Raw genomic sequence first — 24145 nt, forward strand, 5'->3', positions numbered from 1 at the left:
AATTACTGGTTTGGAGCCTGCACTTTACAGGTTTATGTTGTCAAATGCATTGCATATCCTTTCCCTTTATATTGTACTACTCCCATTTGTTTTATTTTATGCATGTACTACTTTTCTAATGTCTTGCAGTGTCTTTTCCGGCGGGAAAACGAGATGACGTAGCCGGGCCTGGTTCCGTCCGCGAGGTGTTTGTCAATAAAGTCTGTTTTTGAAGCCGGTCAAGATGGCGGACTACGACTTGACAACCAAGATAGCTCATTTTCTGGACCGGCATTTGGTTTTTCCTCTTTTGGAATTCCTGTCCGTGAAAGAGGTACAGTCGCCTTGTCCCATGACGCCAACAATATAACGTGCTCGTTTATTACCGCGTACTTATCCATGACAATACGTTTGTAAACCGGCACAGGTTCATCCTCAACCGGCTGACAGCTGGCTAGCAGTTGATAGGTTAGGACCGTTAGGTAGATAGCGCGTCAGCTAGCAGCTAACGCCAGCTAAACCAACGGTAGACATGTATTTAAGTACATATATTATAACGGGGGAGCTGATGTCATGTTAGTAATAGTAGCACTATATCACGCTTCTTATTTCCGTTACCGAGCACGTTATGATGTCCTGAGGTCGTTTATTATCTTAAATATAGTCGGCGTCCCAGAGGAAACTACGTGTTTTTGTTTTCAACAGATCTACAATGAAAAGGAACTTCTTCAGGGAAAGCTGGACCTCCTCAGCGAGACCAACATGGTGGATTTCGCCATGGATGTGTACAAAAACTTGTACGCGGACATGGAAATCCCACACCGTAAGAAACATAGTAGTTTAATAGTTTTGGTTTTGGGTTCAATAGCTTTTTATTCTTTCATAACAGCTAGCTTTCAAACAGTAGTTGTGTTCATCTACTGCCAGTAGAAGAAGAGCATACTGGATGTGTTGCGCACTTCAGCAGTTTATTGATCAAACCCAACAGATCATAATGGTGCCATAATCTGGGATGAGATGTTGTTCTTCCTCTTCATTCGTGTTGATGTGAGAATGGTTTCTGTTTCAGCTCTGAAGGAGAAGAGGAGCACTGTGGTGGCCCAGCTGAAGCAGCTCCAGTCAGAGACGGAGCCAATCGTCAAGATGTTTGAAGACCCAGAGACGACTCGACAGATGCAGTCGACCAGGTCCGATCGACTTATCGAAGAAATGCTTCTCTTCTAAATGATTTTCTTATTAATCATACTACAGTCGTGACAGTATTTTGATAAGTATGTCTGTGGCCTGTAAAGGGCTCATCTGACATCTGATTGGTTGTTGTTTTTTTAATCAGAGATGGACGGATGCTCTTCGAATACCTTTCAGAGAAACACAATGTAAGTGTGTTGAATGAAGAGTGCACTGAATTTTTTATCTTTTAAGGCTCGTTGCACAGTGTGTTTTTGTTTCCATAACAACCAGCTGCCGCTCAGAGCCAGCAGGACTGTCGTCAATGTCTCAGATTCCTAAAACATCACACAAACCCACCAATGTGCTCATTATTTACTCGATCAGAGTAACTACTTGCAACCTCCCTGCCAATGGTTTAATGATATGACCTTTTTTATATAATCGATTACACATTTATATGAAGATATCTTCCACATAATTTGCACTACCCCATATAGAGGACTTGCTGTTGGAAAATGAACAGGCTTTGCCTAAAAAGATTAAATATTCTGTTCCATTCCCCAATCAGCCCCAATGTGTCAGCCTTGCAACCTTTTAACAATTGGATTTCAAAGGTGCTAGCCGTGTGAAAAGTGACTGCCCTCCAGGGCTATGTCCTGTTTAAAGCCACATTCATTACAACACTCCTCCTCCTTAATGACTCTTTACCAGCTACATTGCAGATCGAGATGGCAAACCTTTCAGTAAAAGCCAGACCTTTTCTCCATTTAACTGGTTCCTGGTCAGCTTTCAACCTTTAACGTTTAATGCGCTTTAATCTATGCATCTCTTTGTTTGTTTTTATTTCTTAGTTTCAACAAGAATACCTGGACACGCTGTACAGGTACGCCAAATTCCAGTACGAGTGCGGTAACTACTCTGGGGCTGCAGAATACCTCTACTTCTTTCGTGTCTTGGTAAGAGTAACCACATACTAATAGAACAGGTTCAATACAAGCCGCAGTAAATGACATTGTTCACTTTTTTAAATGTTTTCCAAAATAAAACTCATTCTGTTTTTTATTTTGAAACGAGGAACTTGTTGCCCTCTGCTCAGGTTCCCTCTACAGACAAGAATGCCTTGAGCTCTTTGTGGGGTAAACTGGCCTCTGAGATCCTGATGCAGAACTGGGAAGCAGCCATGGAGGATCTCACTCGACTAAGGGAGACTATCGATAACAATGTAAGTGAAGAATACTTTATGATACTGACGGATGTCATCAAGATCAGCTGGTTACCAGCTGCGACAGTGACACCGGTGTTGTTTCCACCATGTGAGTCTGTGTGTGGCATCATGGGATGTGGCAAATGTGGACCTGGAGACATCGACTGGAACGGGAACTACCACAGAGGCGGTTTTAAATACTTTTTAAACAAAATAGATTTTGTCATTGCGATGATCCACAAAACTTTACAGGTGTGCAGTTGAGATCACAATGAAGGCCGAGTTCAAAGATGAGAGCTCAAGACACCTGTAGAGAGGAAACTTTGGGTAGAGGTTGCTTGTTAGCCGTCCAAAAAACGAAAAAGTTTGACGCCAGCAGCTAAACTTAAAGCACTTTATTTCTCAAAAGGATGGAATGTTTGGTTTTATAACTGTAGTGAAGCACTGTCTTGTTGTGTTACATCAAATGCCTTTTTTCATGAATTGTTGAAATTGTATTACTCTATCACATTGTTGAACACAAAATATGATTTAAATCCTAAAACGCAGAATTTATACAAATTCAAAGTGAAAGCAAGTTGTATGTGAACAAATCCGAAGGGCCCTGAAGGTTGCTGTGGTCCAGAAGGGCAGTTTAGGAAGTGGGGACAGTGCCATTGGCCCCCAAGACGTCCGATTGGGCATCTTGGCTGCTGTGGTCCTGTGTCAAGATGGCCTCCTAGTTTCACGATCAATCACATTAGCAATAAAGAAAAGAGTAGGAAATTAACGTACTGTAAGAGCGGAGCTCATTTTATGAAATGTCAGAACGAATACCAACGTATCCTGACTTAATTTGTGTATGCAGATGAAGGTCTAACGGACGATCTACTGCTACTTGCCTCAACTAGTTGCTATGTGAACCTGCTCCTCGACCGTTTCACTGCACTTTGGCAGGAAGGTCATGGGACGTTGATCTGTTGCACCGTTACGTCACCTCTCCCGCTTGTGTGCCCTCTCTCCTCTCAGTCAGTGAGCTCTCCTCTCCAGTCCCTCCAACAGAGGACCTGGCTCATCCACTGGTCCCTCTTCGTGTTCTTCAACCACCCTAAAGGCAGGGACAACATCATTGAGCTCTTCCTCCATCAGCCTCAGTGAGTCTCCGTGCTTTTGATATGCAGCAAAGAATGCGAGGCTCCTACACGGGCGCGATGGTGCCGCCATGCAGAGCCTGCGCTTCATCCTTTATCTCGCTCTAAAACGTACGGCATAGCCGCACGCTGGCTTTGTCTCGGCTTGAACATGAGACCTTTTATTGAAAAGACCATTATAGTTTGAAGGCCACCCTGCTGTTGTATCGTTAATACATTTTATGAACGTATTTTTCATCAGAACATGTTGCAGCCACAGAAGTGTACGAGTTTTGTTTAGAATTGTACCTTGTAAATGAATTTACTGCATGAATCAAGGTTTTCTTTAGGTATCTGAATGCGATCCAGACGATGTGCCCGCACATCCTGCGATACCTCACAACCGCAGTCATCACCAACAAAGACGTACGGAAGCGCAGGCAAGTGCTCAAGGACTTGGTGAAAGTCATTCAACAGGTAAAGTCAATAAATGTCGGCAAAATCTTTTTCAATTCATTTTCATTCAAATCGGCGCGTGGGTTCATTCAACATTTAAATGATGGTCTCTCTCTCTCCTCGCTCCCTCCCTCCTGCAGGAATCCTACACATACAAGGACCCTATCACCGAGTTTGTGGAGTGTCTCTATGTGAACTTCGATTTCGACAGCGCCCAGAAGAAGCTGAGGGAGTGTGAGTCGGTGAGGATGGCTTCCTGATGTTTCTCCTGCTTGACAGTGTGTGTTGGTCATGGTGCACAGGCCTGAATCACCCCTTTAAAAAAAAAAAAAAAAAAAATATTTTTTTTTAAGTGAGCTGTCTCCCGGGACCGAGGGGTAATATGAAGCTCCCCTTAACCGTGGTGCTCTGATCTCCTGAGCCCAAAGCACTTAACTTTGCAGCCATTCAGCCTCAGCAAATCCATGTCTGGCCTGATTTGCTGGCTCTTACTTTTATTCAGTTTGATTTTCAAAGCGGAACCGCTGTCAGATTTGGGACTCGGTTGCCTTCTCTTTCGAAACCCTGCAGTATTATTTTTTTTAGTTGCTTGTCGGGGGACCACTTTGCGCTTTCTCTAAGCACCCCCATCAAATGGCTTTTACCCCTCTTGTGTAAATTATGCAGTGACTGCAAAGGCCTCAACTATCCTGTGAGATACGGGGAGTGAGCGCTCGTGGAATCTGCTGGCTTTTAATTGTCAGGGGAATTAGAATTTACATGTTTTTGTTCAGTTTCCCTCTAGAGATCAGCAACTTGTCTTAATTACTGGAAAAATAAGTTATTATTATTTTCTCCTGTTGTGTGAAGAAAACTTTTAGATTGATGTTGAATATTAATGTCAGTACTGGGCCAATTTGGTCTCAATCACATGATGAAAATGACTGCTTTGGTAATTCTTATATTTATGATGGACCATGGCACCTTCCTTTGTTTGTTTACAACGGCAAAGCGTTGAATAATTGGATTTCTTACACAATAACGGCTCCTTGTGAAATAAGGGTGCCACATCTCCTTTCAAAATCCCAGACGCTAATATCGTCCTGAATCTAAGCTCCTCTGGAGATGAAAGGTGGTCAAACATCTCATTTGTTTCTGTGATTGTTGATTTTAAACCAGAGATGGAGACGTCTCAACATAAACTCCTACACACACGAACACGTACACTCTTTAGGGCTCTGGTTAGGGCTCGGCGGTATGGCCTATTCTATTCTGGCGGTTTCACTGTATATCACTATTTTTTTTTTCGAGTAAAAACATTCATTCATTGACGCCGAAAAGGACCGTTGGCCAACTGAAAAGCTGTTGCAAGTGGCGAACAGCTGTTTATACGTTTGTACATAGAGTGTTAGAAAGCTAAACATGGAGGGACTTAGGACCCAGGGAAACTCCGTCGCAGGAAGAGACAATCCGGAAGGGTCTTCCTGCGATGGAGTTTCTGTGAAAGTGGCCGAGCTCTACCCAGCATGCAGTTCGGCGGTGCAATTCTATAAATGTACAATTATTAGTGTTACAAATTGTTGTTGTGATGTGTTTTACCCTGTTAAAGAGTGTTAGTTGTGGGTTATTAATTCTTGTTATAAAGTTAGAAACCATGACTCAGTCTCAATACACGTAATAGTGTATAGTAGCTCCGACCGCGCCAACAGCGACGAGCTGTGAAAAATAAATGTTGCTGCCTGCTGAAGAGCGACAACTGTTATGACGGTATATGACGGTAAATTCATACCGTGTGGAAATTGTGGTTTCACACAACCCTAGCTCTAGTGTTTGCTTTATGATATGATGAAGTTGGGTGACGGGTTGGTGGAGAAATACAGTAGCTGTACATCTTGTTCTGCGATAGTGATCTAAACATATTAATCTTAAAATGTTTGTTTCATCTGGGAAATCTAACACGCGTCATTCAAACTCCCCAAAACCTTCTTGGTTGGTCGTTCCACAGCTTTAACAATCAGCAGCTCTGCTAAATGAATGGTCTGCCTCTGAAGTAAAATACAACAACAAAACGTCGATGCACAATAGATGATATATTTGTACAATTGCTCAACCCTATTATACATTAAATATTTATAGCTGTGAGCATTAGTATTTTGACTTTGTTATAAAGGCAGAACACTGGGCCTCGTACAAACAGTTCTTACGTTTTGTTCTTCAGTGGCTTGTTCGAGTGATTTAGGAGAGCGTGCAGGACTCTACGAGAATAGTCTCGTATTCAGAATTCTACCAACACATGTTCAATCACGTGTGCAATTAGTTTGCTGTTATCCAAACCTAAGCTTTCCACTAATGGATTGTATAATTCATTACATTGAAGCAATGTTCAGTTTGAAAACCGGATGTAAATTACTCTTCAAAATTATGTTCATGTTTGACTGACATGAGCTAATATATTGCTGAATTTATTCATATAGCTTGACGATATCACAGTTTATTTAAATTGCGGATTGATGCTTTTGTAATACCCGACAGCAGGTCTCTTTGTTCTGCACACGGTGATAGGCTTTCCTTTCATGGATCTTTGAAAGCAGGACTTATATGGACGCGTAGCCTTAAGCTCATTTGGTGCATGCCACAGTGAAGCCATGTTTCATTACACTACATTTGATAATTCATGTCTGTCTTTACGGGGCTCGCATAAAGTAGTGCATGAATATGAGATACAAGGCTCAGGTTAATTACAATTCCTCCTCGGCGCTGTAGAGGTTGGTTTCTGGGGTTTTGCTGGTGACACTCCTTGTCTTCTTGCTTCTTCACTGAGCGTTCTGTTTGTGTGACGTCTTTACAGAATACTGCTTCAAGCGCCAATGTGTTTGTGCGTGCTCGGAGCTCGCGCCACTGTATACAAAGCCTTGTATGTTGTAATATGAGCGTTAATTGTGCCGATTCTCACGGACACTCATAAAAAGTAAGAAGGAAAGGTTGAGCTCCATTCTCTTGTGGTTTCCTCCTTCTCAACATCAGCACATGATTTAGCCGTCGCACTCGCACCACAGGAAACTCCTCTGAAGCTGGATAACCTGAGGAGATTTGGAAGCACATTGATGCATATATGTGCATTTTAATGAGGGAAATGAGCTTGTGTGACCATATAATCTATATCACTTTTGATAGTAGATATTCATAGTCGATTTCCACAACATCATATGTTGCTATTATACACTCCCGTATACTTATTATTCCAGTAGAGCATGGTTTAAATTATAGCTGCGCACACATATGCCTTAATGATGACTGCATTGAGTGCATATATTTGAAAATGTGCCGGCAGAGACCTCGAACTAGTAACTGAAAGAAGACTGTCTTTTCCAGGTTTTTCTCTGCTTCCTATTTGTGAATGCTTAATGCTCTTTTTTTGTCCTTCAGGTTCTCGTGAACGACTTCTTCCTGGTCGCTTGCCTCGAAGATTTCATCGAGAATGCCCGCCTCTTCATCTTTGAGACATTTTGTCGGATTCACCAGTGTATCAGCATCAGGTACGGAGTCTTTGTGACAGCAGTACTTGTCTGAAACGGAGTGTGTGTATGACCCAAAGGGTATTTACTGCAATGCCCCTCCTCCTCTCTCTCCACTCAGCATGCTGGCAGACAAGCTCAACATGACGCCGGAGGAGGCGGAGAGGTGGATCGTCAACCTCATCCGTAATGCCAGGCTCGATGCCAAGATCGACTCCAAACTGGTGAGGCTCCGCACTCACTGATCCACCTTCTGTCAGATGAGCTTCAGAGCACCCGAGACGAGGAGAAACGGCCCTGTCTAGACTATTATGAAACATATGCATACATTGCTCACGCAAAAGCAAGCAGCATACACGCGTTTAGCTGGTGGATAGATTTGTTAAATGCACATTTGTGTGGATTTGTCCCTCAGGGTCACGTGGTGATGGGCAACAACGCGGTGTCGCCGTACCAGCAGGTGATCGAGAAGACCAAGAGCCTGTCCTTCCGTAGCCAGATGTTGGCAATGAACATCGAGAAGAAAGTGGCCCACAGCAACCGGAACGAGGTGTGTGGATGTGAACATGAGCTGCATGGAGGAAGTGGGCGGAGTCACCGTCACGTCACCCGTTGGTTTGTAGGCTGTTTCAAAGCCTCGAGCCATCTCAGCTTTTGGGCGTCTAATCTTGTAAATAAAACATTTTTAGGCGACCTTATTTAACCTAATGTCATTTTCATGGAGTGAAAACGCATGGGAACAACGGCGTGGTAGGGATCTGTCAATCACCTTGTAGCCACGCCCAAAAGCAGACTCTTACTTATGGTCTATTTCAGCGGTCTCAACCTTTTTTGCGCCACAGACCGGTTTAGTGTAAGATATTTTTTTACGGACCGGCCTTCACGGTGTGGGCGATAAATATAACTTAATACAATTATACGACGACATAAAAACAAATATAAAGTACATAAAAATACAACTCACCATTACTCCTAATTAGTGGAGCCTAAGCTTGTTTCTCTGCAACGAGCCGGTCCCATCTCGGGGTGACGGGAGACCACGACACCCGACGTGTGACCTTTTTATGTCCAGTCTACTCTGTACCTTAAACCTTTAGTCCAGTCTACTCCGTACCTTAAACCTTTAGTCCAGTCTACTCCGTACCTTAAACCTTTAGTCCAGTCTACTCCGTACCTTAAACCTTTAGTCCAGTCTACTCCGTACCTTAAACCTTTAGTCCAGTCTACTCCGTACCTTAAACCTTTAGTCCAGTCTACTCCGTACCTTAAACCTTTAGTCCAGTCTACTCCGTAACTTAAACCTTTAGTCCAGTCTACTCCGTGAAACCCCGCTTCACAAAGGCAGGATGTTGAAATGGAGGCAGGGTTTTCACTGCTTTTTTGGCCGATCTCAGGATATTCTGCCTTGATTTTAATCCAGAACATCGGCAGAGTTGAAACGTACTTTTAAGTTTCATTTTTGGGGTAACGTATCACGTGACCTCTTGACACACAGACGGATGTATCTGGTCATTTTTCAAAATAAAACATCTTTCCGACCTCGATAATCAACATTTTTTTCATTCATTCTTTCTGTGCGGCACGGTACCAAGGGACCCACTGGTTGGAGACCACTGGTCTATTTGACTCATCTGGACCATCATTTACGAAATGAACATCATGCTCTATTGAAGAAGACTTGAAACTAGAGATTGAGACTAGGGCTGCAACAACGAATCGCTAAAAATCTATTATCAATAGTGTTGTCAACGAATTTCATTATTGATTCGTTGTGTCGCGCGATTATTACGCCAGGCAATAAGTCGCGGAGAAGAAGAAAGAAAAAAAAGAGCGGAGCAACTGGCCGCCAGCGTGTCTGAGATTGGAGTGACACGGATAAAAGCTGAGGTTGTGATCTTCGCAAAAATAAAACCTCTTTGATGTGACGTGTCGAGTCTCGGCCAATCAGCGTTAAGATGTCAACAGCGGCTTCATTTCCCTCAAACTTGTTTTTAATGGAAGCTAGTCGGCTAGCTATCACGTTAGCTAACGTGTTTGGTTGTGTATTGCCGTTAAAGTTACTTTATGTTCCGTTACAGTTCAGTCTTGCTTGTAAAAAACCATAACGTGATTCACTGGTTCAGTTCACCAGTCACTCGTTAACGTTAAATCGGCACGCCGGAGGATCTGGCTGCAAGTTAAAAAATTTTTTACTCAAAGTAGACTGAATCAAATCACGTCGTTGGGCTTAGCCAACTACGTGACGTTGTGGTCATAAGAGACCCAGAATGAAAGAGTTTAAGGAAGAGGACGCTCGATATGCAGCGCAGCTTGATGCAGCTGAGATGAAGTGGAGCTGGAGGTGGAGATCAGAACAGACGTGAGAGCAGCAGTGCAGCTTCCCTCTGTCCAGTGTTTCATACATATTGATAAAGCAGGGCATGTAAATGCAGCCTCTGCTCCAAGGAGATCAATTACAGTAAAAAGGGCTCACATCTGGCTATGTGTATGTTTTTAGTGTTAGTCCATTTTTATTTTATTTTTTTAATTAACAGCTCAGTGATGTTCAAGGAGCAACCTGTTAGTGCTTTGTGAAGATGTTTTGCACTGTCAGTTCTGTTTTTGAATAAAGGGTTGGAAATTAATGTTTCTTTTAATTTTTTTATCCGATTAATCGAAAAAAATTATCAACCGATTAATCGATTATTAAAATAATCGTTAGTTGCAGCCCTAATTGAGACTATAAACTAATAATAGAATGAATTAAGAAAAGTAGACTCATTTTCTCATATAGACCAGAGCTGCCAACTTTTCAAAAAACCTTGGAGTGAGATTTTATCGGGGGTGACCAACATTTTGCCGCGCACGCAGCCACACACGTTGGTGGCTCAAATATCAGGAAATTGGAATTAGTTTGGCGTTGTACCCATGTTGTACCCACGTTGTACCCATGTTGTACCCATGTTGTACCCATGTTGTACCCATGTTGTACCCATGTTGTACCCACGTTGTACCCATGTTGTACCCATGTTGTACCCATGTTGTACCCATGTTGTACCCATGTTGTACCCATGTTGTACCCACGTTGTACCCATGTTGTACCCATGTTGTACCCATGTTGTACCCATGTTGTACCCTGCATCCTGGTGGTTTGCGGGGCCCAAATTCGTTGATAGGGGCGGCCTACTGGAGAAGGACAACATTGGTTACATTCTGTGAAGCAAAGACATCGCTGATGGTCCACCCCCAGGACATTTTGGTTGAAGTAGATGTTATTTCATGCATTCTAGTGGATTTTTGGGTGGTATGCTAAAGATGTAGCCTGGTACCAGCCGAACTTAGCCCCGCCCACAACATTTGAGGTCTGGAAGTTCGGTCTGGCACTGCTCCGTTGGGGAGAAATTATCCAAAAGCAAAAATAAAAAAAAAAATATTGTGTGTGCAGTCACATGGTAATAAAAGCAATATCAGTAAACGCGGCAAAAGCGGCTTTGTCTGCGAGCGAGTGACGCAAGATCCCCTTAGGACCGGGCCGCACAGAAAGAATGGAAAAAATAATAATCAAAAAATATGTTTTATTTTGAAGAATGACCGGATACATCCGTCTGTGCGTCTGAGCCTCTTAGTGTTGACACAAGTCAAGAGGCCACGTGATAACGTTTCTCCGAAAATGAAACTTAAATGTACGTTTCAACTCTGCTGGAGTGCCGGTGTTCTGGATGAAATTAATGGCAGAATATCCTGAAAACCTGCAAGCAACATCCAAACCATGAATGTGAATACAGATCGCGACAAGTAGTGTTGCATGCTGGGTGTGGAAACCATGAGTGTGAGTACGGACGTGAGGACTACTATAAGTGTCAGTCAGTGATCATCAACATTATGTATTAGAGTAAATTTAACGTTTTCTCTGAGCCATAGAATATAGTCGTGGCCGGCGATCTCAGAGGCCGGGCCGCTTGATGACGGAGGCCCACCGGGGATTTCCCCGGTGTCCCCCATGGCCAGTCCGCCCCTACTTTGGGGTAAATAGGATGTCTGTGCAGCGAATAGGTTTACAGATGCTCTCCATAGCGTCATTTATCGTCGGGAGTTTGAAAAGGAACGAACGCGCCTCGGCCCAAAATCGGAATATTTTTTTTTGCCGTGAGAAATTGGTTGTGTGGCGTGAGTGCGTGTGAAAACATGCAAAAGCGTGTGTCACACGGCGAAACCGTGAGAGTTGGTAGCTCTGTATAGACTTCCATACAATCAGAGGAGTCGCCCCCTGATGGACATTAGAGAGAATGCAGGTTCAAGGCTTTTCCGCAGTGGCTTCACTTTTCAGAACCGGAGGAGTGCTGCCTGGATGTGAACTTTAGACCCTTTTAGTATAATTTACTGTTGAGGGAAAGAGGACATTAATCCCGTATATCAGTGTTTTCTTCCTTTTCTTTTTGTTTCCTTAAACCGACCAAGTTGAGACTTAAAGATTGTTCAATGCTAGATTTCTAAATAATGTGAGACTTTTTAAGTAAGATCGTAGGTTTATACTTTACGCTGGATCTAAATATCACATCGCTCTCCTGTCCCGTCGGTATGTTCAGACCTCTTGCCTCAGTCTTACTGCCCTCCAATGAATCTGTGAAAACACAGATAACTCTTAAACTTTTCTCCTCATCGATAGTACAACATTTTATTTTGGGTAAAATAATCCTGATTAAAATACGAGCCACTTAGTATTCTGCCCAATCTGTCAACATTGCTTTCGTCCTGTCAATCATTTGTAGAGAGAAGCAAGTGTGTTTTCAGTTGGCGGATGTCTAATTATGGAGCAAATCTTTTGCCTTTTTTAATGAAGTAGTTTGAGCATTTCCTCTAATGTTTGTTTTTGTTTGTTTGTTTTCTCAGACACCAAACTGGGCTGCCCAAGACTCTGGCTTTTATTAAAATGGAAATCGGCTTCAAGAGGATGCAGATGGTTCCACTAGATGTTATTTATGCTATTTATTGAATCCCTTTTTATTGATCAGATTAGCAACTATTGTTATTTAACTGGCAGCCTGACTTCTGCAGTATGAATTGTCTTAGAGGACGCAGCGAGACTGGATCAAGACGTCAGAGGTATTATTTATTATGTGGACACGCTCTTCATCATGACTTATATTTATTCTGGTATTAAGTTTTCACCCAAACTTTGGTTTATCGATCAAACCTGCAAATAACATTAAACACTTTTTGCCTCTTGAGAGAAATTTGTTTGTTTCTGCCTCTATTAATATTCGACCACTAGATGGCGCCATCGGTTAATGTTTGATTCCTGCCGTTTGCAGACAGTTGTAGCGTTTCCCAGTGCAATCTCTCCCAGACTGTGGCTCCCACTACAGAGTCTGAATTTAGTATTTGTTGAGAAAAAGGAACCTAGCAGATGCAAAATGGATGCATTAATGAAACTAGTGAACTCTTTGGAAGGCGGCGCTGAACTCAGCTCTCCTCTGACCAACCTCAACGTTAGTGGCACGAATAATTTGGGGATTAAAAAGGAAAAATGCTGTCTGTGTGGAGATCAAATCAAAAATGGAGGTGCAAAGCACGCATCAGTCAACCACTTATTTTCAAGGCCACTCTGGTCGTCGTCTGTCAGAACCTGTTGTGTATGCTAAATATTTGGCCACGCCTAATTTCAGAATATTGAACGATGCTACGGTGCAAATATTTGACCTGTGTCCATGTACTGAAACATGCAGTCAGGGTTTGGAACAAGGCGGGTTCATTTACAGAGCACATTTAGTTTGACAGAATATCATTCAACATAAAAATGTGCAAAGATTATACGTTGCCAAAACATACAAGATAAGCAGGTATTACAAAGTAAATAGTACTAAAATAGAAATTGCACACCTAACTAAAAGCTTCTCGGGGGTGAAAGCTATGTTTGAGTGAGTTTTCAAAGAAGACACGGCTGCAGCAGCCCTGAGGTCTCATGGTAGAGCATTCCAGAGAATGAGACCTTAATGCCTGTAAAACCTGTCCGGTGAATAGTTTGGGTCAATAAAAAGCTGAGGCTTTTTGTTCCTCACATTGTTTGTGGTTACCAACTGCAAAGAGTTCACACACACACACACACACACACACACACACACACACACACACACACACACACACACACACACACGGTGGTATGTCAGGAGACAATATGCACCCCTGTCATCGCGTGAACTATTTCTGGCAGGTAAAGAGGGGAAAGTGCCCCCAGGTGCGTCTCTAGACTTTCCTTCAGCATGACGGCCTCGAAGGAGCAAGATGTTCAGCCTGAGGGGGGAGGGGAGGAGGAGAGTAGCTGACAGTTAAGCCTGGCCACTCCTCCAAACTCCACACACACTTTTCCAGGACTCAAGATCAACACACAACACACACACACACACACATACACACACATACGTTCTCTCTCCAGAGCTGACGTGGGCCTGAGGTCTGTGTGCGGCTCCCTTCTGGAACAGCTGGTATCCATCTGTGGTTGCCTTTGCTCTGGCTGCTGCTGCTGCTGCTGCTTCCTGCTGCTGTAGGCACCGTGGCCGCCCCGAGAGGACAGGAACCGGCCCCGCCGAACAACCCCACATTCACGAGCTCCGCTGCAGAGGGAATCTGACCGAGGTGGACAGCAAGGCTCTGCCGGTGGAGAAAAGCGCGCTCGCCAAGCCCCCGGCATGGACTCCCTGATGGCCTGGGCTGTCACCGACCCATCTGTGGCCCGGCTCCTCTGGGTCCTAGCTCTGGTGCTGGCCACCCTCCTGGTCTGGCTCTTCTTCTTCTGCTGCTACAGTTGGAACCAGAGATCCTCGTCCTCCCTGGAGCGGTACCTGGCAGGTAGGTGGGCCCTCGAGCCTCCCCCTCTCTGGAGGTGTGTGTGGAGGCCTGAGACTGACGCTGCTGTCTGTGAAGGTTTAGGTTCAGCTCAGGCTCTGTTTCATAGGGAGGAACACACACACACACACACACACAAACTTTCTCGCTCTCTGTCTCGCTCTCTCTCTCTCTCGCTCTCGCTCTCTCCAAGTCCAGTAATTACAAATTGTTAGTGTTTTCCTTTCCAAGCCAGCACATTTTCCAGAAATGTCCCAGCTCGTGTTGGCTCCGCCTCCGTTTCTGAATACAGCTCACATGTGCGTTTGTCCATGTGAGCGCGTACAATGGGTCTTTCACTCCGTTTAGTGCAGTAAAACATCTTTATTTTTTAGGACGCTCCCTTGAGCCACCGCAGGCATACTTTGTGTTTGACTAATAATGTGAAACTACACATTAACCCCCACTCCAGTATGTGAGCTTAATGACATGTCATGAATATGAGGTGATGATGGGAACGTGGTGTCACTGCAGGATATTTGCAGGGAATCTCGACTCGTCACCTCGGCTGCACTACACAGTGTTAAAGAAATGCCACTCCATGACAGTCGTTAAGATAATGATGATCAACTTATTTTTTGTTCCTATATTCTTCTGCCTCAAGTAATATTTGATTGTTGTTGTTTTCCCCATACAGTGATGGCAAAGCCCTCCAAATCCAAAGCTCCAACCCAGGTGAGAGAATACGTCTCATGAGAACAACCATTTTAAAGAACTCCTTCATTTGCACTAAAAGTGTGAACACCTCGTGCCTCACATTCCTGTGTAACCGCTATGAAGTCCTCCTCAGTGCCGCACATCAGCTTGTAGCGCCCCCTTCAGACTCCAGAGGTCCTCGTTCACCTGCACTTTGCTCCAGTTTCAAACAACCAGAGGAACTCACAAGAACCGGCAGGCTTCATTACTGCTCGTACTAAACCATTTTTATTTAATGCTGTGACATTATTATTATAGGCTTCTTCCAATATGGGACAAAAAAACGTGAATTTGAGACCTCTTTTGAGAGGACCTTCAGGTTTTAAATCACAAAGCACCGGGTGGAGTCGGCCTTGATTGGTGTTGCTGTGAAAATGCAACTTCAGTTTTCAATCAACCGGTCTTCATTTGAGGCTTTGAAATACTTTGAATGAGTTCTTAAAAGCAGGTCAGCAGCACTTAAAGGAACAGTGAGTCGCATTTAGGGGATCTATTGGCAGAAATAGAGTATAATACTAGTAGCTTCTTAAGTGTAAAATCACCTGAAAGTAAGAACCATGTTGGCGTTTCCTTAGATTGAGCCGTTTATATCTACATGGGGTGTGGGTCCTCTTCATACAGCCGGCGGCCATGTTTCTACAGTAGCTCAGAAGGGACCAACCAACCTGCTTTGACTTTCAGACCATGGTCGGAAAACCGAGAAAAACTCCCTCCGGCCATTTCTCAATACCAAGTACGGACTTGTGTACTTTGAGAAACGGCCTCCGTCTTGCGTCACCACTCGCGCGGGAGACATTTCAACCGGTTGCAATCTGCCACCTCACCGCTAGATGGCGCCACATCCTGCACACTGCACCTTTTTTTAATTATCAAACTGCCAACACATCTTTGTCAAGCGTTGAGAATGTGTTGAACTATTTGTCCAAAACACAATGAAGTGTAAATAACACTCATTTTTAAATAGTACACCTACCTAATGGCAGAATGCTAATGTTAACACTTGTGTTCACTGTAGCAACGCTAGATGCTAGCATGGCGATGTTCAGCAGGTGTAACGTTTACCATGCTAGTTAGTTGGCCTTAGCATGCTAACTTTGCTAGTTAGCATAGTATAGCCGGGGCTGTCAGGAAGTTTGGGAGTCTAAAGTGTTCACCGATAAATACTTTGACCCGTGAGTGGCACTACACGGAGAGCCCAAACAATTTGTCCTGATGGGAACACAAATGTCTGAACCAGATTACATGGCAAACCAATAAAAACAATGTGGACCACATGGTGGAGCTAGCGGAAAAAAACACACTGCTGGCTAGTAGTACGACTAAAACCATTTGTTGCTCGTGTAGCGAGTGATTCAACCTGCATGTGTCCTGTTTTTACATTTCATGTTCCATTTAATTATTAAGGGGAAGTGATGCGTTTAATGTTTCCAGCAGAGCCACACTGTTTCTTTTATAAATACAAAGAGGAACTGGCTTTAACTTTCAAAACAAAGGACATTGTTCTCACTCAGAGTCCCAGACATGCGACTCCTACTCCAGTTTGTGTGGCGCACAAGCCATGCGATATAAATGCAATGCACCTATTTAACGGACCCTCCTCAGCCTCAGCCTCCATCTCGCTGTTCACATCCTTACCATATGATCTATATGTGCTGTCATAAACATCTCTGGAGCTTTATCACGAACCCCCCGAGCATCTTGCGAGTGGGCCGTGTTCTACGGAGAGATGTGCCTCCGTCGGGGCCTCGCTCCGTCTACATGGAGCTCCGTCCGGGCCTCGCTCTGTCTACATGGAGCTCCGTCCGGGCCCTCGCTCCATCCGGGCCTCACTCCCTCTGGGCCTCACTCCCTCCGGGCCTCGCCCCGTCTACATGGAGCTCCATCCGGGTCTCGCTCCGTCCGGGCCCTCGCTCCATCTGGGCCTCGCTCCGTCCGGGCCTCACTCCCTCTGGGCCTCGCTCCGTCTACATGGAGCTCCGTCCGGGCCTCGCTCCGTCCGGGTCTTGCTCCGTCCGGGCCTCGCTCCGTCCGGGTCTTGCTCCGTCCGGGCCTCGCTCCGTCCGGGCCTCGCTCCGTCCGGGTCTTGCTCCGTCCGGGCCTCGCTCCGTCCGGGCCTCGCTCCGTCCGGGTCTTGCTCCGTCCGGGCCTCGCTCCGTCCGGGTCTCGCTCCGTCCGGGCCTTGCTCCGTCCGGGCCTCGCTCCGTGTGTCTTGGCACCGTCACTCTGAGTGTTGTCGCACAGTGGAGAAGCACTGAGCTGCCATTGTGAGGCTCTCTAAAAAGGCCTCCGTGAGGGATGCCCTTTGTCCGCTTGGCACCGACCCGCCAAGCAGAGGTCCATTTTCTCCCGCTGCGTCCACAGTGCGGACAAAGAGACATGCGAGGTCTCGGTCTGCCGAAGGGAACTATTTAGTCTGTCGGTGTCTGTTTGGAATCGCACAGAAGACAAATGCCTCCACGCTGGCGAATAAAAAAAGAGAAGTCTTTGTCCCCAAATTTCAAAGTAGACGACTGTGGAGAACACATTGCTCTCATTGTGGCAAGAAAGGACTTCCACGTCCGTCTGTGACATGTGAAGGATTTCATTATGATGGCATGTGCATGAAAGAAAGGATTTGTTGTTTTTGCACAATGGAAATGTCACCCACGCATTCTTTTTCATAGTTTTAATTCCTAGCAAACGAAAGGTACGGTGGCCCTGAGAGCTCAAAGCAATTAAACTTTGAAGCTGTGTTTCTGAAGCTGTGATCCATCCTTTAAAAAACAAAGCACATACATGCCTTCAAACTCTTAACTGACGATTGCTGCGTGATGATGAGATAAGGAAGTGATTGAGGGTAATGACTCCTCCCACAAGTCAGGCTGTGAGACAAAAAATGTATCAAGTAAAAGCACAGTGTATAAATCATATAGCAAATCGAATTGGAGTAAGTGCAAAGGTATTATAGCATCAAAACAGACTTAAAAAGTAAAGCTGCTCATGCAGAAAGGCCCGTTCTAGAATAATGTTTGTTTTATTATTCTTGATTATATTCAGTGTTGCAATAAGACGTCGATTACTCCAATATTGCAGCTTGTGTATATATATATTTATTTATTTATACATTTATTTACATATATTTATTTTAATATATACATTATTTGTTGATCCTATTTTTCGGTTATTGATCTGAATTTGCCAAGTAAAATACATTTAGTGGTGTAAAACAAGCAATATTTCCCTCTGAAGTGTAGCGGTGTGACAGTATAAAGTAGCAGAAAATGGAAATACTCAAGTACAGTACAAGTACCTGTTAAATTGTACTTAAGAAAATGTGAGTTCCATTCCACCACTGTGTAAGAACTTTGACACGTCGGATTTATGGTCTTAAAATTCAGCAGAGAGGCTCTGTAAAGAGCTATAATCAGGATGTCAAGTAAGAATGTCTCTTAACTGAGTTGCCGTTCAATCACACAAAAAATTCTTCACTTGGTTGCAAAAACCTCATTTGACGCTTTGAGTGGCAGGAAAAACAAAACCCATTTGTTTACCTGACAGCGTGGATCACGATCAGCGGCCTGTGAATGAGGAGGCTTTTGTCCGGCTCAGTGTGCGCGCCAGATATCAGGGGCTGCTGTGTCATTAGTGGATTTTACTCAAAGCAAACATTGAAAAATGAGCCTTAATGTGGAAATAAAAATTGGTTCCATGTGGGACGTAACTCTGAAACGAATAATAATCTGAATGTGAGAGAGGCAGCTGCTTGAAGCTGATACAGAAGGGACAACTCTGCTGTGATTTGAATAATGTTTTAAAACCAATATCTTTGTCATTTCAGAGGAAGAGGAAGCCCAAAGAGAAGCCAGCTGCTGCTGGTGCCCAGTCAGAGGATGCCGTGGTGAAGCAGCCTGAGGCTCGGGGACAGGAGGCTCTCAGGAAGAGGAAGAGACGACCTCTGAGAGTCACCGTGGAAACGGTGACGGCCCTGAGATCGCAGAAGGTGAGGAATGTTTCTCCCCTGGGTGTCGTCTAAGGCCTCGTTTCCTGGCCGGTCAGGACCTCTCCCTCCACTCAGTCTGCTTTCATCAGGCTGTTTTTAATTACAACTATTTAAGTTGGAGTCTGTTCACTGGGTTCTGAGTCAGCTGTTCTAAACATAAAGGGCATAAATTGTTGATTTAAACATTTGTAGTTCACTTGATGGGGATGATTTATGAGTGGGTACCTAAAGAAATGGAAAGGTCAGCTCCTTTTGGCAAATATTGTATAGTGCATGTATGTATGTGGCTACGGAGGCAAAAGGAAGATTTTGACCCATCAGGGGCCCGGAAATATGAAATGTTTTTCTTAGTGTGCATACTAATGTCTTAGTTTGGTGTAACTTTGAGTATCATATGTCGGTGAACACATCCATTTTATATATATATATATATATATATATATATATATATATATATATATATATATATATATATATATAAGAGACAAGTACACGCGTATGAGGAGCAGTATGGAATATTTTATTAAATAAATGAATAAATAAATACATAAATAAATAAACATGCCTATGAAGTGAATCCTAAAATAAATAAATGTGTCATTATGAACCAAAAGTAATTAAATGTTTATCTATATTTACATTTATATATTTATTTCTAGATTTATTTTCAAAAGCTTCTTTATTTATTTCTGTATTTATTTATTGAAATAATATTGGCTTGAATAGTATTCCAGAGCAAGAATATTTGTAGATTTATTTTGTTGATTTAAAAAAAAAAACATAATTGTTATTATATTATTATCATTCATAATGATTTTCCTCAGTGATTAAATCTAAAGTGACCTGCACCTTCCTTCACCTTCCTCTCTGCTTCATGAAGCATTGGTTGATCAGTTTGACCCTCCAGCACGGTGGAGAGGCTGCTGGTTCAGACCTGATGGGGTTCAGACCTGATGGGGTTCAGACCTGATGGGGTTCAGACCTGATGGGGTTCAGACCTGATAGGGTTCAGACCTGATGGGGTTCAGACATGATAGGGTTCAGACCGGATGGGGTTCAGACCTGATGGGGTTCAGACCTGATGGGGTTCAGATCGGATGGGGTTCAGATCGGATGGGGTTCAGACCTGATAGCATCCTCTCTGAATACAAGAGAGGGACTCCTCTGTGCCCCTTTGATCCACCCGACACAAGTAGGGGGAGAACTGCTAATGAACAAACGAGTGACCCCTTCACTCACGTCTCTGTGATTGCGTAACAGCTCAGCATGACGGCTTTTAATTGGACTCCTTACAGCTCGGCCTGGAGCGGAGGAGAAACGCTGAAACAGCTCATGAGGCAAAAAGTTACAAACAAGCAAAAATACGTTCATATTTGTATGATCTGAAAGAGCAGGCGGAGGTCAGACACGCACATAGAATACAGTACAGGATGAACTGGATTTCTTGAAGTCTTTTTCTTCAACATACCTCAGTCAATCCAACATGAATTACTGAGGAAGCATTTGGTGGCCCACATTTTGGTAGACCGCTACCTTTATACGTCAAAATGTGTATTTTAACTTGATGGGAAAACATCTCAACACATGGTGACAGTGCAGCTCCAGAGCTTTCAATCACATTATGGCCTTTTTCTGTGGGCGTAGTTATTCAGTTGCCATGGAGACATGCTATAGCAAGGTTCTGTCAGAACTGAAGACATTTGTCCCAAATTATTGTTAACTTTGTTCCATTTAAACCCAAAACATCTTTTTTTTTCAATAAATTGCAATATAAAGAGGGAAAAGTCAACATAGTTTTGACCACAGCCGAACACAACAACAACAACAACAACAACAACAACAACAACAAGCTATTCCCCTATGCAATCTCAGTGTTTACTATCACAGCAGCCCATCTGTTTCCGCATAAGGATGCTGAGCTCAGCAGAATCCTCGTGTCACAGCATCCTGAAGGTGCAGTTAAAGGAAAGATAGATTTATGATGTACTAATCATAAATGAGCAACACGGGAAACATGATACGTGTTGGCATCATATATTTCTCCATAAGCTTTACGTGAAATCACTCTGGTGATGGTGATATGAAGAAGCCGCTGCCTCCGCGCGCTGCGTCTACCTGCTCTGCGCTCGGTCTCTCGTGCGCGCGCGCCGAGCGTGCGACCTGGACCTCGGCTCCTCTCGCGTCCTCTGCGCGCCCTGTTTGCTGTTCGGGAAACAACTTCGCCGTTTGGACTCGCGAGGGAGGTAATGCGAGCTGTGGGAGAAGATCGGTCCCGTCGGCCCCGATCAGTCTAGGTCTGACCGGCTGAACGTTCCGCACGGTCCGGGACACCGCAGTGACGCGGGCGCGACTCCCGCATGCGGCTGTGTGAGGATGACGCGTCTGCAAGTTTGAACGGATCTAACTGGGACGAATCATCACCTCCACTGCAGGAGACAGATTTTCTTCTTTTGATTTTTCATTCATCTTGAACCCAAACGGGACGTCATCCTGGATATCTTCGGCGTGAGTAAAGCAGGAACAAATATTCACACAATTCGTGTTTTGCCGCATCGCCGACGATCACATGATTTTAGTGCCATTGACAAATAACTGCAGAAATTATCACCTATCACCCATCACCTATGTGAGAACAATATTTTAATATTTATTTTAGTGTAGTAGTTTTTGTTTTTTTCTTTGCATTTTGCAGCAGGTGCACCACTCGGGTGTCTCATCGCTGCGGCTCAGGTCAACGAGCCGGATTTCAGGTGTGGCGGCGATGCAGCGCAGCTCAGAGGGTGCAATTTAGGGAGAAGGATCCAGACATGACGGGTTCAACAGATCCAACCATATATGACAGTTTCGAGAGGTGCAGACAGACAGAGAGAGAGATGGAGATGGAGAGCCTCAGTCAGCTGTCAGTCTCCATTCCCACACCGTAACTTTCTTCCAAGTCCAAGTCCTGCAGTTCCAGGCGCATTCTCTCTGCGGCTCCTGTGGTTGCCTGGTCAACCCTGACGCTTTCAGCTTCAGTGGCAGCCTGAATAAGTGTGAGAGGGAGATGGAGTGAAGTCCCTGGAGAGGATTATCAGGTGTATTCATTGTCTTAAAGTCAAAGCAGCTGCCTTCCTAAAGGAGTCTGTATATATTGAGGCTGTGTGCTCACTTTCAGCGGAGCCTCGAGGCAATACGCTCTCTTGCCGTGCATGAGATCTATTTTAGATGCTATGAATTTTTAACAGTCTCTCTCACTGTAGTGGCTCCAGCCTCTCATACAACTCAGTCTGAAGTATACTACAGTATCTTGTATTGCACACGAGACTGAATCCACAGAAGCCGATCTGAACCCTAAAGTAGCTGACCAGTTAACTATTAGTGAGATGCCCACGTGTCCATGAAGATCAGTCAATGAACTTCCACAGGACCGTAGCTTGTGTTGATGCTCTACCTTCAGAGGAAAACGCTGCTATAACGCTGCAATTAGTGTGACACATGGAGGTATGACGTAAGCTCACAATGTCGTGTAATAATGTTCAATATCACTCTTCCTTCATTCCTAAAATAGCCTATTTTTTGTTTGCTGTGCTCTGGTTTGAGCTGCCTTAGATAAAGATGTAGTGACACTTTAAGAAATGAATAGTGTTGCAGTACAGTATTTCTATAACAACAACAACCAGTAAGTAGCCCGCCCCTGTAGGGAGCATCCTGAGTGCCGGATGGTGACTCAGCTGAAAAAGAAGCTGGGAGCGTGGTGACGTTTGTACAGTGCATCAGCATCAGCACCAGCATCAGCACCAGCATCAGCACCTGCCTGCTGCTAGCAGCGGTGTCGGGCTGCAGCACTGTGCGTATGTCCTGTACTACACATAAACCGTAGGTCAAAATAGATTCTCCAAATAGGGCTAACAGTTAGATACATCAACATATTCACTGTTTGTGATCATATGACTTGCCCATGTTAATCATTCTCAGATGACTGTAGAAGACTTTTGTCTGCATATCAGTGGATCGCCTTCCCTGTGCATCAATTTAATTATTTTATGTGTGATTTTTGTTGTTGGTGTATACTTTAGCCATATTGTGATACATTTATACTGTGGAATTCTTGTTTTATTCAAATCACAGTTCAGCTTGCAATCATATGGTCCGGCTCCAGAATATTGTTTAATCACTGACATCAAACACGAAAGAGGCTATTTAAAACCCTCTTGTCTGCAGGCGGTATATCAGATGATGTTTAATTCTGGAAATTATCAAGTCATACTATATTATAGGACCAGACATTTTAATTAAACTGCTGTTCATTTTATGAATGGATTATATTACACCTGAGTTTACTTGTTTCTTAAAGTGAGTCTGTTGTTTGTCCAGCGAGCGGTGCATTATGGGTTGTTTTTAGCCCGACGTTAAGCTAGCGACTCATGCCGGGCCCGACCGTTAACAGGTGTTTCCAGAGTTAGGTTAATTAGAGGCGTTTCAAGGTTAACATAGCTCGTCCCGTCTAATATTAACGTTATAACGTTTGCTGCTACGGAGAAAATGTACTATTAATAAGCCGAAGCCCAAAGTCTCAACCGCGAAATGGACTTTACAGAATTGTTTGTCAGAGGGCGACGATATAAGAAGGTGTCCGAGAAAGACCCGCTGGAGGGTGGTGAGTCCGCAAAGATGGCTAGCGGTAAAGTTAGCTAACGAGTAGTAGGGGGTACTTTGGCGGTCCCTGAATGTAGCGACTCCTTTCAAAAAACATACCAGAAGATAGTATGAAAAGCATGACTGAAAAACGTAACGAGGAAAAGTCTGTTAAAAGTTACTAGTGCAGTTGTTAACTGCCAAACGGCTGAATTCAACCTAGCATGTTAGCTAGTTAGCTCTCCAAGAGGGTCAACTATAACCCATTACTCGAAAGACCAGTAGTTTGCCATGTTAACTGTAGCTTTAGCGTTAACTTAGTTCTTTGAATTTGGTTTTCCTGTAGTTACCTTAATTGTACAACCAGGATGATGTTAGATTCAATAAGTCTGTCTTAAATAGTTAATTCGTTTTTTTTCTTACCTTCAAAAAAGTAGCAAAATCTGGCTTTGTATTTGGGTCAAAGTTTAAAATATTATACTTTTGTAGAGGTTTGATGTTATGAAGAAACAATTAAACGCGTACAGTTCCCAAGTAGCTTTCTAGAAAAGTAAACCTGGCCCATAACAACACAGAATAGATT

General features: G+C 43.9%; 2 protein-coding genes across 2 annotated transcripts in view; both read left to right on the forward strand.

Annotated features, from left to right (window-relative positions):
- Nucleotides 1-223: 223 nt before the first annotated feature.
- Nucleotides 224-12584, forward strand: eif3eb (eukaryotic translation initiation factor 3, subunit E, b; the record flags this gene model as incomplete). The annotated part of the gene is made up of 13 exons (XM_079231620.1): nt 224-313; nt 685-802; nt 1049-1166; nt 1313-1355; nt 2001-2105; nt 2246-2371; nt 3362-3486; nt 3813-3939; nt 4059-4160; nt 7324-7433; nt 7534-7636; nt 7828-7962; nt 12282-12584. 13 exons carry the CDS (start codon nt 224-226, stop codon nt 12318-12320), a joined length of 1341 nt encoding a protein of 446 aa, XP_079087746.1. The 3' UTR covers nt 12321-12584.
- Nucleotides 12585-14077: 1493 nt separating this feature from the next.
- pleca (plectin a) overlaps nt 14078-24145 on the forward strand; it is a gene marked incomplete at its 5' end in the record, with an annotated part of 99810 nt that continues 89742 nt past the window's right edge. The window contains 3 exons of the mRNA XM_079231571.1: nt 14078-14237; nt 14911-14948; nt 18787-18948. Of these exons, the coding sequence (XP_079087697.1) occupies nt 14078-14237; nt 14911-14948; nt 18787-18948 (360 nt within the window). The remainder of the gene's footprint in view (nt 14238-14910; nt 14949-18786; nt 18949-24145) is intronic.

The sequence above is a fragment of the Taurulus bubalis genome, assembly GCF_910589615.1.
Source record: "Taurulus bubalis genome assembly, chromosome: 16".
In the NCBI taxonomy this organism is placed as follows: domain Eukaryota; kingdom Metazoa; phylum Chordata; class Actinopteri; order Perciformes; family Cottidae; genus Taurulus; species Taurulus bubalis.